The sequence below is a fragment of the Sciurus vulgaris genome, assembly GCF_902686455.1.
Source record: "Sciurus vulgaris genome assembly, chromosome: 16".
NCBI lineage: Eukaryota > Metazoa > Chordata > Mammalia > Rodentia > Sciuridae > Sciurus > Sciurus vulgaris.
Window position 1 is genome coordinate 21,482,138 of NC_136477.1, and position 15,636 is coordinate 21,497,773.

At 52.9% G+C, this 15,636-nt stretch overlaps 1 protein-coding gene across 1 annotated transcript; it reads right to left on the reverse strand.

Annotated features, from left to right (window-relative positions):
- Window positions 1-2,926: 2,926 nt before the first annotated feature.
- CLEC3B (C-type lectin domain family 3 member B) lies at window positions 2,927-11,681 on the reverse strand. Its single transcript, XM_079115489.1, has 3 exons — window positions 11,447-11,681; window positions 7,489-7,587; window positions 2,927-3,375 (listed from the first exon to the last, which is right to left on the reverse strand). The coding sequence occupies exons 1-3, from the start codon at window positions 11,553-11,555 to the stop codon at window positions 2,975-2,977; spliced, it is 609 nt and encodes a 202-aa protein (XP_078971615.1). The 5' UTR covers window positions 11,556-11,681; the 3' UTR covers window positions 2,927-2,974.
- Between the last annotated feature and the right edge of the window lie 3,955 nt (window positions 11,682-15,636).

Below are 15,636 nucleotides of genomic sequence, written 5' to 3' on the forward strand. Positions count from 1 at the left end.
AGGCCATCAGGAAGCAGAGTGAGCTTCTCTCACCAGGGATAAAATATAAACTCCGAAAGTTCACCCCCAGTGACCTACCTCCTCCAGCCACACCCTGCCGGCTTGCAGTTACCACCCAGTTAATCCATATCCATGAATTAAGTCACAGATTATGTTATAACTCTTGCAATCTAATCATTTCAACCTCTAGACGTTCTTGCATTGTCTCACATGTGAGCTTTTGGGGGACACCACATAGCTAAACTATAACAGATGGTTTACCTTATCTTCTTACTTTCTCAGCCCCTACACTAATAATATTTCAAATTATCCCTTTGTTTGTCATCGCCAAAGCTTTCTACACACCATGGTAAGATCAGGATGGGTAGCAGAAGAGTGGCCTTTCTTTTGTAAAAAGGGGAAAAGGTGATTATAAAGAGAAAACAGGAGAAGAGGCTTCTGCCCCAAGCCTGTGCCCAGGTAGCTCCATTCAAAAGTTGAAAATTTAGACAGTAATTCCCTTAAAACTGTCATTATTTGTATTTCATCTAAAACATGCTCCAAAGTTTGTAACTCTGGGGCCGATCAGGGACTAGAGTTGAGTGAGGCACTCACCAGAGATATACATTTAAGGGAAGGTCAAAGAAAACCCTCCGTAAGCAGATAAATCATATCTGAAGACAATATTATTTCATATTTAATGCTAAAATATTCATAATGAACAAGATGTCAACATTTAAAATAAAAAAGATCATCAGGAGGCCAAGGTGGGAGGAGCCCAGAAGCCCAAGAGCCCAGGGCCAGCCATGAGAACCTGTCTCAAAAAATAGAGACAAAATCAGAGGACGGGTGTACCCACTTTAAAGTATGCGGGTGTCCCAAACACAAGAGCCATTAGAGACAGGGGAAAAGATGTGTAATGATTCTCTTGCCCATATTGCCACCTGCTGCTGGAGCCAGGTAATGCTCTTCCCACTGTCACAGAGGTGCGACTGTCCTCCTAAGGCAGCCATTCACTTTAGGAAGTTTGAAAAACTCCTGGCCACCCTGAGCAGGGGGGAGCAGGTGTCAAAGGATCCATAACTGAGTCACAAGACAGTTTGGGACTCAGCCTTGCCCTTCACTATCTGGACCATCTTGAACATACGGCATCGTCTGAGTCTCTTTCTGCACTTCCTACAACGGATCTCATCACCTCCTCCCATATGTTAAATTTCATGAGATGCTTTCTGTGATAACAGACTTCCTGGCACAGGGTATGTACAACATTCACTGTAAGCTGCCTTCCCACCCCACCCCACCCACACTGATCAACTATCATCGATTTGTCACTGAAGGCAAGATACAATAGAAGACAGGGAGCAAAAGGTGCTGTGGAAATTCAAACAGTGGAGCGATGGCCAGCGCTGAGGGGTGAGGAAAACGTCTCCAAGGATGTGTCACTAGAGCTGGGCTTACGGTGATTAACTGAGCCAGGTCATGCCAGGAGCTGGTCGTCAGTACCTTCTGGGGATCAGTAGGCCACCTCTTGACTTTATTTCAGGAAAGTTCCAGTCACAGGAGGCAAACCAGCCATGGCGATACAAAGGCCAATGCCTTTGTAATGAACCCTCTGTTAAATCCTGACTCAGCTACTTACTAGTTTTGTGTCCAACAGAAGCCACTGAACTTCCCTGAGCTTCCATTTCCTTTCCTGTAAAATGATGATCAGGACACATCTTATCCAGGGTGGATGAAACTAAACCAGGTGACACGTTTGAAGTTCCATCCCAGATGTGGTGGCCCATGTCTGTAATCCCAGTAGCTTGGGAGGTTGAGGCAGGAGGATCAAAAGTTCAAAGCCAGCCTCAGCAACTTAGCGAGGGCCTGTCTCAAAATAAAAAATAAAAGGGCTGGGAGTGTGGCTCAGTGGTTAAGTGCCCCTGGGTTCAATCCCTGGTGGTACTATTATACTACTACTTCTACTACTACTGATAATAATAATAATAATAATAATTTCCTGCAATGTGGTGGGCACAAAACATTCTCCATGAGAACATGAAGCAACACTTGGACCCCTGATTAGCTTTCAGTGAATAAGAAGGAAGGGGACACCTTGGCCATTGGTAGGGGAGTTTGGAGACTCCCACATTTGGCTCCTGGACCAGCCCCAAGGTGCGGTGAGGTAGAAGGTGGATGCAAAGCTCTCCACTCCTCCCCTACCCCATAGCAGGTCCCAGCATTTCAGTGCATCTCAGATCCCCAAAAGGAGGAGAAATGGAGGGTGGAGGGAGGGCGCTGGATTCCAACAGATGGAAGTGGGTTTGCAAAAAGAAACCTGAAATGTGAATAACGGCTGTAACTTAGATATCAATATCATCAGTTTGTTTCCTGACCTTGGTAAGCATGTTGTGTAAGAAAATTTCCTTGTTTTCAGGAAACACACACTGAAGTATTTAGGGATAAACGGGAATCGTGTATGCATTTACGTCAAAAATAATAAAAGGATTAAACAAAAAATAGGGAAATGATAATACTGGGGGAATCAAAAATTCTTGCAACTTCCCTGGAAGTCTGAGATTAGGTGAAAACAAAAAGTTACAAAAAGAAAAAGCCAAGGCTCGCTCTCTCCTGTCCCCCGGACCTGGCCCTCTACCCCGACCTCCCTCTGAGAATCCACGGGGGGTGTGTACCTGTGTGCTCAGCAGGCTTCTTGCACGAGCGGCTCAGGCCTTCTGGCCCCGCCTCCCAGAGTCCCGCCCCGCCCCCCGGCGTCCCGCCCCGCCCCCGTGGTCCCGCCCCGCCCGGCGCACCCAGCACAGAACGCAGGGACTCTGGGTGAAGCTGCACCGACTTTATTGCAAGAGGAGGCCCCAGGGCAGGAGCGGCAAGGGCTCCCCTGGCACTCCCCGGCGCCCTAAGATCCCCGGACCCCGCGGTCCCCGCCCCTCCCTGGGACCCCGCCACCCCCGTCCCTCCAGCCCCGGGCCCCCCTCCTCGGCCGCACTGCAAGAGGCTACACGATGGCGAACTGGCAGATGTAGGGCAGCGCGTCGCGGCAGCGCTTATCGAACCACTTGCCGTTGGCCGCACCGGCCAGGGCGGCGCAGTTCTCGGCCTTGCCGCCGTCTGGCTGCGCAGTGATCTCCGTCTCCCAGTTCTTGTAAGCTACGCGGCCGCCGGTCATGTCCACCCAGGAGCCCTCGGCTGCCATGTCGTTGAGGCCCAGCCACACCTCGGCCTCGCTGCCCACGCTCTGGCGCGCGTACTCGAACAGGGCGTCGTTCTCCGAGCCCGTCTGCGGTGTGCCCAGCGTGCCCCCGCGCGAGATGCAGTCCTCGCTCGCCTCGTGGAAGGTCTTCGGCTGGGGGAAGGCCAGGAAGCACTTCATGTGCACCTTGGTGCCCTTCAGGCAGACTGGGAGGGAGAGAGATGGCTGTCATTGCGGGTCCCCCGGTTCCAAGCCAAAGAGCCACCGCACCAGCTCCAGGAAGGCCCACCATCCTTCATCCCATCCCCTCGGATCCTTATAGCCCCTAGACTCAGGCAACAGGACCCTGCTGTGGTGGACACTGAGCCACAGGGCCCAGATCCTTGATGGAGAGGTCTTGAAGCTCCTGCCACTGGAATCCGGTGCTCTGCTGCAGAGAGCCACCTGAGAGCTGTGGGAGTGTAAAGTCCAGGTAATCGTCATTCAAAGTGGAATGATTCTGAAGGGCTCTTTCAGCTTTCTGGCTCTCGTGAGGTCACATTTGGAGGCTAACCTCAGCTGTCCCCTGCCCCATTGCATTGCACTACCTTCCCTGCCCCCCCCAAAAAGTGTGGATCAGAGACCTCTTCCCAATGGATTCACTTCCCAGGGAATCCAGCTCTGATCCTTCAGCCCTCTACGATCCCAGGGCTTGCGCTGCCAGGGTGCATGCCCATGTTGAGCTGGGACCACACTCCAGGTACCCGGGACCTGCAGTCCCTGACCTGCAATGGGCGGCGTCCCAGAACAAGCCTCCCAGGGGCTGAGTGCCAGCGCAGCCTGAGGTTGCAAGACCCTCTGATAGAAGAAACAACAGAAGAGGTGGGCTCTGGTTTTTTTTGGGTGTGGAACTCAGGACTCCAGGAATCTCAAATTGAGCCTGGCCTCAGAGATTGTTAGGAACTACTATTTGTTCAAGTCAGGGGGACAGAAGGTGTTTTCTTTAAGCAATTTGTTTCATTGCTTAACTTCTAACTTACATGTTTAGACAGGTGGGGTGCATGCCTCTTGCTGCTGCCGCCCCACAATGTCAGGGACACAGCAGTTCCACCGCCCCCATCTCACCCTCCCAACTCACTCACCTGCTCACCCGGTTACTTCCACTCCATGCAGCAAATATGGGCAGAGTGACACCTCACGTGTGTCCCTGTGGGCATCTGACAACCCTAAACAGGGGCCTGAGGTCTCACAGAGGTGTCTAGTCCCACACTTTGTCCCAACTCAGCCATCCTACCTGGTGCTGTCCTGCAGCTAAGCCAAGCCAGCCTTTCCTTCCTGCTGGGGACACTGACTCTGCCTAGGTCCCCCTAGGAATGAAGAACTTGCTTCTGGAAGTGTGCAGGAAGACAGCCCTCTGCTGGGATTGTCTCTGTGGGAGACAGCCACCTGGCCCGAGGCCATATCCCTTTCCCAAAGCAGCTGCACTCAGGGACTGACCAATGTGGCCTCTTGCCCAACCCAAGGCAGTGCTGAAGGGATGTCCCATCGCCAGGGCACCCCCTAGAGTAGATGGAGGCTTTTGTGGACTCCACAGTGCAGCTCTCTCTGCCACTTGAGCTCCCTTCTGTCCCCTCCCTGCCTCAGGTGCAGATCCTGAGAATGTCCCCCAATATTCCTCCCTCAGGCTAAGCTCTGTCTCAGGGCTGCTTCCTGGAAACAGCCCTCAACACTCCCGAGGACCCTCAGCAAACATTAGTGCCCGTGATATTATCCTACTGTCCTGTCCCTCTGATGATTCAGGCTAGCCCTCCCCCATGCCTCTGCTCCTGCCCTGCCCCCTGCTTGCAGGCTGTCTCTCTTCATCTCTTCTAATCCTGAAAGTCCCTTCAAGGCTCAAGTGATTCCATGAGCACATTGAGGCTTCTGGAGAGAGGGCCCTGGCCACCTCTGTCTCCTTATGCTTGGCAGAGTCATACTGGGTGGGTCCTTCACGTGTACTGCTGACAGGGGGAGGGGGACAAAGTGTCACCTCCACAGGCCCTGATTCATCCACGTCAGCTTGGTTGGTTTGGTTTGCTCTGGGTGGGTTCACTATCAAGGTCATTTTGGGATGTGGTAACAGAAGAAGATCCCTAAGGAGATCAGGAAGCCAGGGACTTCCTGGGAGTCAGCAGCCTCGGACGAGAGTACTTTGGACCTCTACATGTCATGGACTTTGGGCAAGGAGGTCCTCACTTACCCTCCCCTGCACTGACTTTTCACAAGTACATGGTTACACAAGTGAGAGACCTCAGAGTTAATGCTTAAGTCTACCGCTAGTCCCTCTGCTCTGTAGAAGAGAAAACTGAGGCCCAGAGTGGGCCTGTGCTCTTCTAAATGCCCCCTTTGTCGCGGACACTTTGCTTCCCAGCTGTCTTCTCCCTTGTCTGCCTCCAACATAGAGGCCAGAAAAGCTGTCTTCTTGCACTCTCCAATGCTCTTAAAGCTACAGGTGGCCACGTGTAGAGTCCTGGTCAGTGGGATGGAAGTGGAAGGGTCATACGTTCCTGACGAATGGGATAGATGTGCTGGGCCACCTTTCATCCTGCTGGTCTCAAATGGCCTCCTGCCGCCTGGATTTGGGGCCGCCATGTTGGGACCATGAGGTGAAGTTTCTGAGCAAACCACTTAACAACCACTTACTTCCAAACTCACTTTTTGTTGAAGCCACTGTCTGGTTTTCTATTAATGTAAAGACATCTCTGGAGATGCTTTTTCACTAGAATCCTCTCCCTCCCATCCGCCATGTTAAGCAGAGTATCCAAGGTTGTGTGTTTGTCCCTTCAAGAAAGATTTAGAGTGCTGATCTGCGGCAGGTACTACGCTGGACAGGGAGGGAGGAGAGACAAGGCGATCTAAAGCAGGCGTGTGTCCTTGGGGCTTAGAGTCTAATGTGGCGGGGGGCAGACATAAATCAAGACCATTACAACGGCAATAAATGTGATAAAAGAAAAAACTTTGTTCTCTGAGAGTTGGTATAGCTGAGGAGCCTGCTTGATGAGGACTTAGAGGCTCCTGAGAAGTACCCTGGAGGCTTGTCTGAGGAGACTCTTGAGCAGTCCAGACTGCCAGAACAGCATGTGCAAAGACCCTGTGCTAGGAGGGACAGAGGGTGGCACTTTCAAAGGACAGGCTAGCCAGTGTGAATGCAGAAAGGATCTGAGTGGAAGACTGCCCGGTGAGAAGTATCCTGGAGGCTTCTGAGGAGGCAGAGTGGGGAAGGACCCAGAACCCAGGAAGTGGGTGAGCTGTGCTCAGAGAAGCTGCAGGTGAGAGGGCAGACATGAACACAGGAAGGTTTGTAGATTTGCTACGAAGGAGTCAGGGTGACCCCAGGCTGGGAAGCTGAGGCATGGCAGAAAGAACGGAGCCAAGTGAGGCTCTGCTCCTCTCGGCTGTTGACAAGGTGGTCGGCTTCCTGGTGGGAAGCAAGGGCAAGGACATAGTGACAGATGACAGCCCCGTGGTGTGGTTTGCTGCCAGTGAGTTAGTGTGCGTTACATACTTGAAACAGCACCAGGCACCTCACCAGTGATGTTCACCGGTGAGAACGCATGCCGCGTCTCCCTGCCTCCTGGGCTGGAGGCCAAGGTCACAGCGGAGCGGGTGAGACGGAGGAGGGTGGAGAATGGAGACCTCAGGCCTGCGGGGGCAGGTGGCTGTGACCTTAGCCCTCAGCTGTGTGACATCCACATCTTTGCTGGGCAGGGGAGTGCAGAGCCAGGAGGGCAGAAGCCCAGCAATCCCGACTCCTGACTCCCAGCCTGGCACAGACCAGGTTGCTTCCTGCTCTGTGGGACTGGGTGCAGGATTCTCGGTGGGCCCAGCTGGGGGTGATAAGTCCTGCCTCAGATGACTCAAAGAGACAGTGTCAGTCAAACTGCTGACATGACTGTGAGTTTAGCAGGGCCCAGGCCTGCAGAAGCTGCTTAGTGGAGTGTCTCCTGGGAGCCGTGTCAGGTTGGGCCACTACCTCTGCCCCTGGAGTGGCCTGGGAGTTCACTTCTCCTGGGCAGTAGGATTCCTGTTGGAGAGCCTCCTGCCCTCTTGGACATTCCCACTGTCACACCACCCAACTGTGACCAGAGACTCAACTGCACATGCCTGGTTGGGTCTTGTCAGGGATCTCTCCAGAGGAAGCAAGCTGGGGACAGGGCTCCCTGTCCCTGCTGCCCTGGCCTGGAGGCCTGGCCTAATGCAGCCAGGGCCCTGATGCTGGCTGTCAGTCAAAGGCACGTTCCTGGCCACAGCCACCAGCCTGGGCTCCCAGCTGCACTCCTGCCCAGAGAGGGCCCACTCACCTGTCTGTAGGGCCTGCTGCTCCTTCAGCAGGGCCACCTCCTGGGCCAGGCTGTCCAGCCGGCTCTTGAGCTCCTCAAGCATCTTTGGGCTCACGACATCTGGGATGAAGTCAGGAGAAAATGGGGACAGTCACAAACACATGAAGAAGGAAGTAGAGACTGTGGCAGGGGAGGGGGGACAGGCAGAGAGGACCCAACCTGTCAATCAGCCATGAAGGGACAAGGGAAAGGACTCCCCTCAGCCTTGCTCCCTGGGTGTGCTCTCAACCACCCTGTCACCTCCAGAAGAGATGGGAGAACAGGAAGCAGGGACAAGGGTCCTTGAGATCCCAAAGGCCACTTCCCCAGGCTGGAAGAAGGAGAACAGACCAGCAGGACAGGTGCACCACCCGGGGACAACAGAGCAGAATGCAACCATGCACAGGGGCTGGCAGGTCACAGACATGGGTGACCTGGGACAAATTGCTCAGCCTCTTTGGATTGTCTCCTCATCTATAAAATGGGAGGATAACAGCCCCACTGAGAGGACTCTGGAGAAGACTAAGAGAAATAAAGCCTGTAACCACCAGCTCCCACCTGGCACAGAAGTGTGCCCACCCAGTTACAGCTGGGCAGGTGGAAGGAACCAGGTTTTCACGTTTAGCCACCAGCGCATTAGTGACGGCTGCAGGCCAGGTCCGGGCTCAGCCTTTCCACACGCTATTATGTGGTGCTGTCAATCTTATGCCTTGGGAAATGTGTCGTTCTCTACCACCAGCATTTCAAAATGGGGAAACTGAGGCCAGCCTTCTATAACCTGAGCCGGCCTGTGGGGAGCTGGATGTGTGTGCGTGGGCAGGGGCAGGCGGAAAAACAGATTTGTGTGTGTGTGTAAGTTGAGAGATCTGTGGGCGGACCCCAGTCTTTCTGAAACCCCAGGGGCTTCTGGAAGGGCTGCGCTGGGCTCGGGGTAGAGGGTGGGGAAAGGCTTTGGCGGCCCATTTGCTGTGTCTGTTTACAGTTCACATTCACGAGGGGTGAGATCAGGCCTCTGTCCCCCCATCAGACGACTTTGCAGAAAAATAGCATGCAACACACAGACTTATTATATACAGAGATTAGTGATGTAGCTTGTCAAACACGAGGGAAGAAACACCCAGATGAGCAAGGCAAAAAGAGAGGGTTGGGCGCTGGCAAACTAGCTTGGAGTTACATGTGCCTCACCCCTGCCTCTGACTCAGTCTTTGGGTTCACGGTAGCTCTAGACCCACTCATACATGCACCGGCACAGGGTGCCATGTAAGGCTGTGCAAGTTGAGTACTGCACAAGGGTATCAGCTGAGGGGACAGGTGGAGGTCCATGTGCAGCTCCTGAGCCTTGTCCAAGCTAGGCTGGGTCAGACCAGAAAAAGAGGTGCCTTTTAATAATTTGTCAGTTCGCAGGGGCTACCTTTCATACTTTGTACTAACAGGCCTGGATGTGCAAAGTCCTCCAAGGACTGACCAAGCAGCTGACGAGGAAGGTGTGGGAGTTGGGGGGCATCCCTGCGGCCTGGGTAGGGAGTCAGGAGGCCCTGTGCTGGCCCTCTGCCTCCAAAGCTTGGGTTCCTGATGCGTGCTGTTGGAATGGATGCCCTCCAGGTCCCCACAGGCCCCTGTTCTAAGGGCTCGTGACCCTTATGAGGCCATTCTGCCTTCCCGAACTCCTCTGCCTGCTGTGGCCATGTGGCCTCTGGGCCTCCAGCCCTGAGCCTTCCCTGCATGCCCCAGCTCTGACTGACACCCATCAGTAGCTAGGCCATAGGCCCCAGGAGGAGCCGGTGAATGCCCAGAAGCACTTGGGCTCCCTTCTTAGCCACGCTGGGGCAGGGCAGGGCCTTAGCACACACTGTCCTTGCCTCCCCTCGCCAGCCCTCCCAACGCATTCTCCACCCGAGGCCTGGTGGTCCCTCCTCCGAGTCCCACCCCTCAAGTCTGTGCGTAGCCCCCATAGCAAGGTGGCTGCTGGAACTCAGTCCTGGGAGTCACTGGGGACCTGTGGGAAAGGCAGAGGGCAGGGCCCCTGCAGCCCTGAGCTAGGGGAGGGGCCCAGCACCTGGATTTTGGCGTGCACCCCCTACCCCAGGCTGCTTGAGTGAAAACCACCCTGGTCCATCCTAAGAGCAGGGACCACGCTTCCCCGCTGCGTCAGAAGAGTCCCCTAGGCTCAGCTGTGTAGGCGGCTGGAAGGAGGAAAATCCAGGCAGAGTCAAACACCGAGGCGGGCTTTGGTGAGAACCAGGGGCTGGGCTGCATCCCTCTGGTGCTGTTCTGAGGGCCCAAAAGGCCTGGACCTCCAAGGCATGGAGACTGCTGGGGTAGAGGCCCATGCGCCAGCGGGGTCGGACCAAGGCCTTGCTTTCTCTCACCCTCTCCTTTTACACCACCGAAGACATGATTTACATTTAAATAAACACAAACCAACTCTTTAGTAAACTTGAGAAATGAGCAACTATTTTCCACCCTAGAAAGTTCTCCTGGGGTCGTGGCTGTAGCTCAGTGGTAAAGCAGTTGCCAAGCATGTGTGAGGCACTGGGTTCGATCCTCAGCACCACATAAAAATAAAGATATTGTGTCCATCTACAACTAAAAAACAAATAAAAAAAAAAGAAAATTCTCTTATTTGCTCTGAGTTGCCTCCTGTCCCCTGGTGACCACTGAGTAATGCTCATGGATATAACCGTCTCTTTTTTAAATGGATATTTGGTAAAAGGTTATGTATACATATAATTTAAAAATTCAAACTGTTCAAAAACTGAAGCCTCCCTTGCAAAAAGACTGTCCCCAACCGGTTTGGCTTCCCAGAGGTAATCACTGATATTGGCTCTTGTGGATGGATCCCTCCAGAAAAATTCTATGCATATACAATTAATATGCACTTTTACACAAATCCCTTTTTCAAAACAAATGTCAGTATGGTATCCATCCTGTTTTGAACTTTTTTGTTTACTTTGTCAGCCTGAAGATTCTTTTTTAAAATTTTTAATTCTTTTGTGATTCTGGGGATGGAACCCAAGTCCTCACACATAGCACCCCAAGCCCCTGAGGCTTTTTGCTAGCAGCACCCAGATCTGCCTGTTCTTAGTTGCAGCCTCACAGGCTTCAGGGTCCTATGTACCTTTATGTGCTCACTCTCCATTTACAGAGGAGCCTGAGAGGGACAGATGGAACCCCACACCCACTTTCCTTCCTTTGCTGGGCTCTTGGCTCTGGCTGCCTGTTCCTCTGCCAAAATCCCCACCCTCTTCTCCTTGGCCTCAGAGCCTGTGGGGCAATAGCCCAATCCATGGCCATGGCGTTCAGCTGGTGTCTCCAGGCAGCCCAGGGTGACCTCACTGCTGGAGAGGCTGCAGGGCAGGTCTCACGGCAACCAAGGCAATCTAAGAGCACTCCACACCCCAAAGGCACCAGAGACAGGCTGTGACACCCTATGGAATTGAGAGTTCACTTGTCCCCTCTTTTCTCCTGTGCATTAAGCCTGCCCCATGCCAGGCCCTGGGCTAGGAGTCTTTATATATCGTGCATCATCAAATCTTCACAACAAGCCTTTAAGCAACTACCACTCTCCCCATCTTACAGTTGAGAAAACCAAGGTCCTGAGATTACAAAGCCCAGACTTATAGCGCCCCCTGGTGGGAGTTGGGCATCTCCACCAGGCCAAACCAAAGTTTTGGTCCTTAAAATGCTGGGGAGTGGGGAGCCCATGTCAGTTCAGACCATCTGGGAGGTTCTTCCCAATTTTAAGAGTTTGGGGCCCTTGTGGTTCTGGCAACCACCTCCGCCACCGCTATGAAAGAAGTTCAGCCCCCAAAGGGCCCTTCACCAAAGTTCCCAGGACGACCCATCAAAGAGGAAATGAAGGGAAGCAGCATGAGGTCACACAAAGGAGGGGGTGACCTGCTTCCTGGAAGATGGGGAGGGGCCCTGACCCCCTCCTTACCTTTCTTGGCATTCGCAGCCTTCTTGACCTTGGGGGTTGGTGCCTCGGCAGTGACAGGGGTCAGGAGAGAGAAGAGGCAGAGGAGTAAGTAGGCCCCCCAGAGCTCCATGCTGTGTGCGTGGGGACTGCTGCCTGCAGTGGCCTGGGTCAGAAAGCAGTGGCAGCCCCGGCTGCACGTCTTAAGGCAGCGGCCACAAGGACCTCTGTCCAGGAAACCCTCCCAAGACTTGGCAGCAGGCGCACCAAAAAAAAAAAAAAAAAAAAAAAAAATCCTGCAAAAGGAGGCGGCCTGGGAGTCTCAGAGCTGTGCTGCCCAAGGAACACCCACTCGGCAGCCTGGCCCTGCGTTCCAAAGGGGAGTCATCATTTTTAAGGATCCTGAGAAATGCGCTATTGCTGTCACTGCTCGCATCTGCCGAGCAGTCGCCTGGGGCCAGAGCAGGGCCACACTGTGCATGAGCTCACAAACACCACGGGGGAATAACTGTCATTCGGACAGTTGAAGAAACTGTGAGGCTTAGTGAGGTGGAGAGATTTGCCCAAGCTACCCAGCCGTCAAGGGACAGGGTGGTCTGGGGCTCGCTGTCTGGTTGGTTTAGAATGTTTGTGCTTTTGTCTCTTTGGGTTAAAAAAATACAAGGGAGACTTCTTCAAAGACATATGTCATTCCTCAACAATCCTGTCCTGGAGCCATGAGAGGGGGCGAAGAAGTAACCATGGTGTGGTGGGCGGGGGACCGTGGTGCCCCAGGGCAGGTGTCAAGAAGCAGGAAGAATGTCCCCTCAACACCTGGTGTGGGGTGTCAGAGCCCAGCAGGGTGGAGGGAGGCATCCCTGGGGAAAGCGAAGGCCCTGGATGGAGTGTTGGGTTCAAGTGAAGGCGGGAGGTCTGGTTGCGGGGAAGATGGTGGCCGAATCGGGAGGCTGTTGAGCACTGACTGATAAGTCAGTCTTCGAAAAACAATGGGAGCCACGTTTCTCCTTGCCAAAGAAGGGACTTATGCATATGGAGAAAGAAAAAACTAGAGTGAATCCCGTGGAGTAGGTATTATGATTTGGATCTGGAACGTCCCCAAAGGCTGACACGCTAAAGGCTTACTCCTCCATGCAGCAGTGTTCAGAGGTGGAGCTTTTGGACTGCTCGGATATGGAGGCTCTGGTCTCACAAATGGATTAACCCATTGTTGTGGGAGGTGGTGGACACTGTAGGTGGGGCCTAGTCAGAGGGAGCAGGACTTTGGGGCATGCCCTTGGGGACTATATTTTGTTTCCTGCCCTTTCTTCCCACTCTACCTCCCTCCCTCCCTTACTCCCCCACACCTCTCTCTCCCTCTCTCTCTCTCTCTTTCTCTCTCTCTCTCTCTCTCTCTGCTTTCTGGCTGCCAAGGGCTGAGCAGCTTTCCTCCACCACACCCTCTGCACCATGAAGTTCTGCTTCACTTCAGGCCCAAAGTAATGGAGCCAGTTGACTTTGGACTGAAACCTCTGAAACTGTGAGCCAAATAAGTCTCTCCTCCTTTAAGTTGTTTTTCTCATGTGTTTTGTCACAGCAACAAAAAGCTAACACACGAGGATTAAAATCAGAGTGATGGTGAGCCCTTATGGACTTGAATGTATACAGAGAAACCCCTGAATGCAGATGTCAATGTGTGTAGGCGTCTGCTCCCCAGCTGTCACTGGGAGGGCCTTGGAGCAACAAGGTCTCCAAAGTGTGGAGCCCTCCTGCATCCAAGTACTGGCTCCCAAACACACTTTCCACTCAAGGAACCAGAGCATCTTGGAGAAATGGCTGATTCCAGGACAGGGCAGGAGAGGCAGAAAAGGAGCCCAGAACATGTTGTTTTGCCAGGAAGCAAGGGAGTGTTTAAACACTGATGGGGACACATCAGCCGAGCACAGAGCCAGTTCGAAGGAGGTTCCAGTGGCCAAAATCAGAGACAATTTGAGCACCAAAATAGTGATAGTAACAGAATAAAATAGGAAACCAAAAGCACACACAAATATAAATAAATAGGAGAATACACTGAAAGTCTGATGTTCCTCAGTGGGAATGGTGACATGCTCTCAAAGAATCTACCCACAAATAATTTTTTCCCTGGTGCATTCTAAATATACAAAATAGTGGGATCCGTTGCAATGTATTTGAAAATATTTCTTCATTACACAGAGAAAGAGGGCAACTTCCCAGTGGAGAAGAGTGGCAGACATCACCTCAATCAAATGACCAAAGTAAATGTCAACAGCAGTGGAACACAGGGTCCGCACACAGGGGCAGCAGGGAGCGCACCGCCTCACACCCTGAGATCCCTGCCAGAGATAGGTCCAAACCGAGGGCATTCCTCACAATGCCTGCTAGTAACTTCCAGAACAGCCCAGCTCCCAGCGCAGGGACCAATGTGGACTGGAGGAGAGAAGACGCAGAACTAAATGCAATGAGTGATTCTGGACTGGACCCGTCGGCTCTTGGGGACACAATCGGGACAGGCGATGGGACCTGTTATCCCGGTCTGGATGTGCTCGCCTGTGGGCCACACACGCTGCAGCCTTACACAGCAACCAGGTCAGCAGCTTCCTCGTGAATGGTTTGAAGAGTTTAATGGGAAAATGTTCTTTTTCTTTTTGTAGTGTAATTGCAAATTTTCTAATTTTGTTCAAAAAGAAAAGAATACTGACTTCCCAGGCCCATCTGCTGTAGGGAGTAGTCTGTTCTGCAGGCTCCAAAGGAAGGAGCCCGGTGTGGTTTCCCAGGACACTGTGATGTGCCCAGGGTAGAAGTCCTGAGGAGAGAGCACAGCACTCTCCTGGCCCTTTAAGAATCCAGATGCCACCTCTCACATCTTGGGAGTAGAGAGGGTTTTGTGTATGCAGCAGGGTCTTCAATCTGAGACCTGACAATTACATAACCCAGCAAGGAGCCTTCTTCCAGGAACTCTGGGTAGATAGCAGATGGCAAGGGGAAGTTCATGTTCTTTTTAAAAGTAACTCCTTTGCTTTCCCAGCTTTCTCACCTTGACCCAGCTATAGTCCATTGAAGAAATGGAAGGAGTGTGCTTTCCAAGCATGAGGAGGCCGGAGGTCCCAAATTTACAAGGAGGTGCAAATGGTGGAGGTCCTGCCCTAGATACATTGGGGAAGAGGCCCCAGGAAAGCTGTCGTGGTGACCTGGCAAACTGGGAGACCCCCTGCAGGGTTGCTATGTTCCATCACATGGAGACAAGAGAGCTTTGCTGGGTCATGACACACCTGGAACTGCTGGAGCCCTGGGTTCCTCGCGCATTCAACCATCTGCCTGGCTTGCGTTAGGTCCTAGGAATTCAAGGCAAGGGCCACACTGCTTTGGGTCTGCTGTGGGGTCTGGCAGGGCAGGAAGGCAGCCCACATGGGCTGGGCCAGGTGAGCGGAGGGAGGGAGAATGTGAACAGTGCTCCAGGCTGAGGGCGCGAGTGAAGTCTCTGGGCACACCCCAGATCCTGAGCCCCAGTGCAGGAGACAGAGGGCTAGAGATGTCTCCATTAAGTGTAGAGTTACATTAAAAGACTTCAGAAATGGACCTGGAGGAAATGGGAGACCACTAGAGAAGCAAGCTGGGAGGCTGTGGTCAGCAGGCACTTTGCTTTGAGGGTCCAACATTAGACCCCAAGCACGTGGGGCCACACCTTCACAGGGGAATGTGACTCTTCCCTACTTGCTCCACTAAGGGAACTTTCGCCTTCAGAAAGGTGGTTGGATTTGGGGTTTACATTAAGCAAAGAGCAACGTCTTTGGTCTTCTTAGCAGCAGATTTTTGCAGGGTGTGTGTGTGTGTGTGCATGCCACACAGAGCTCCTCTATAAGCACCTGGGTGTTCCCTTTGTGCTGTTAAAATGACTTATGTAAAGCCAGGCATGGTGGCACATGCCTCTAATCCCTGCTACTCAGGAAGCTGAGGCAGGAGGATCTTGAGTTTGAGGACAGCCTGGACAATTTAGCAAGGACCTGTCTCAAAATAAAACAAGATCTGGTGGTGTAGCTTAGTGGTAGAGCACTTGCCCAGCATGAGGGAGGCCCCGGGTTAGCTTCTCCGTACTGGGGGGAAAAATAGACTCACCAGGACAGGGAGAAGTGTCCTGTCTCAGAGCCTCCTCAGGTTTGGGACTGGCTTATTTCCCAAGAAGGGTCTGCACAGCCCAGAGGTCCACCAACAGTTTTAAG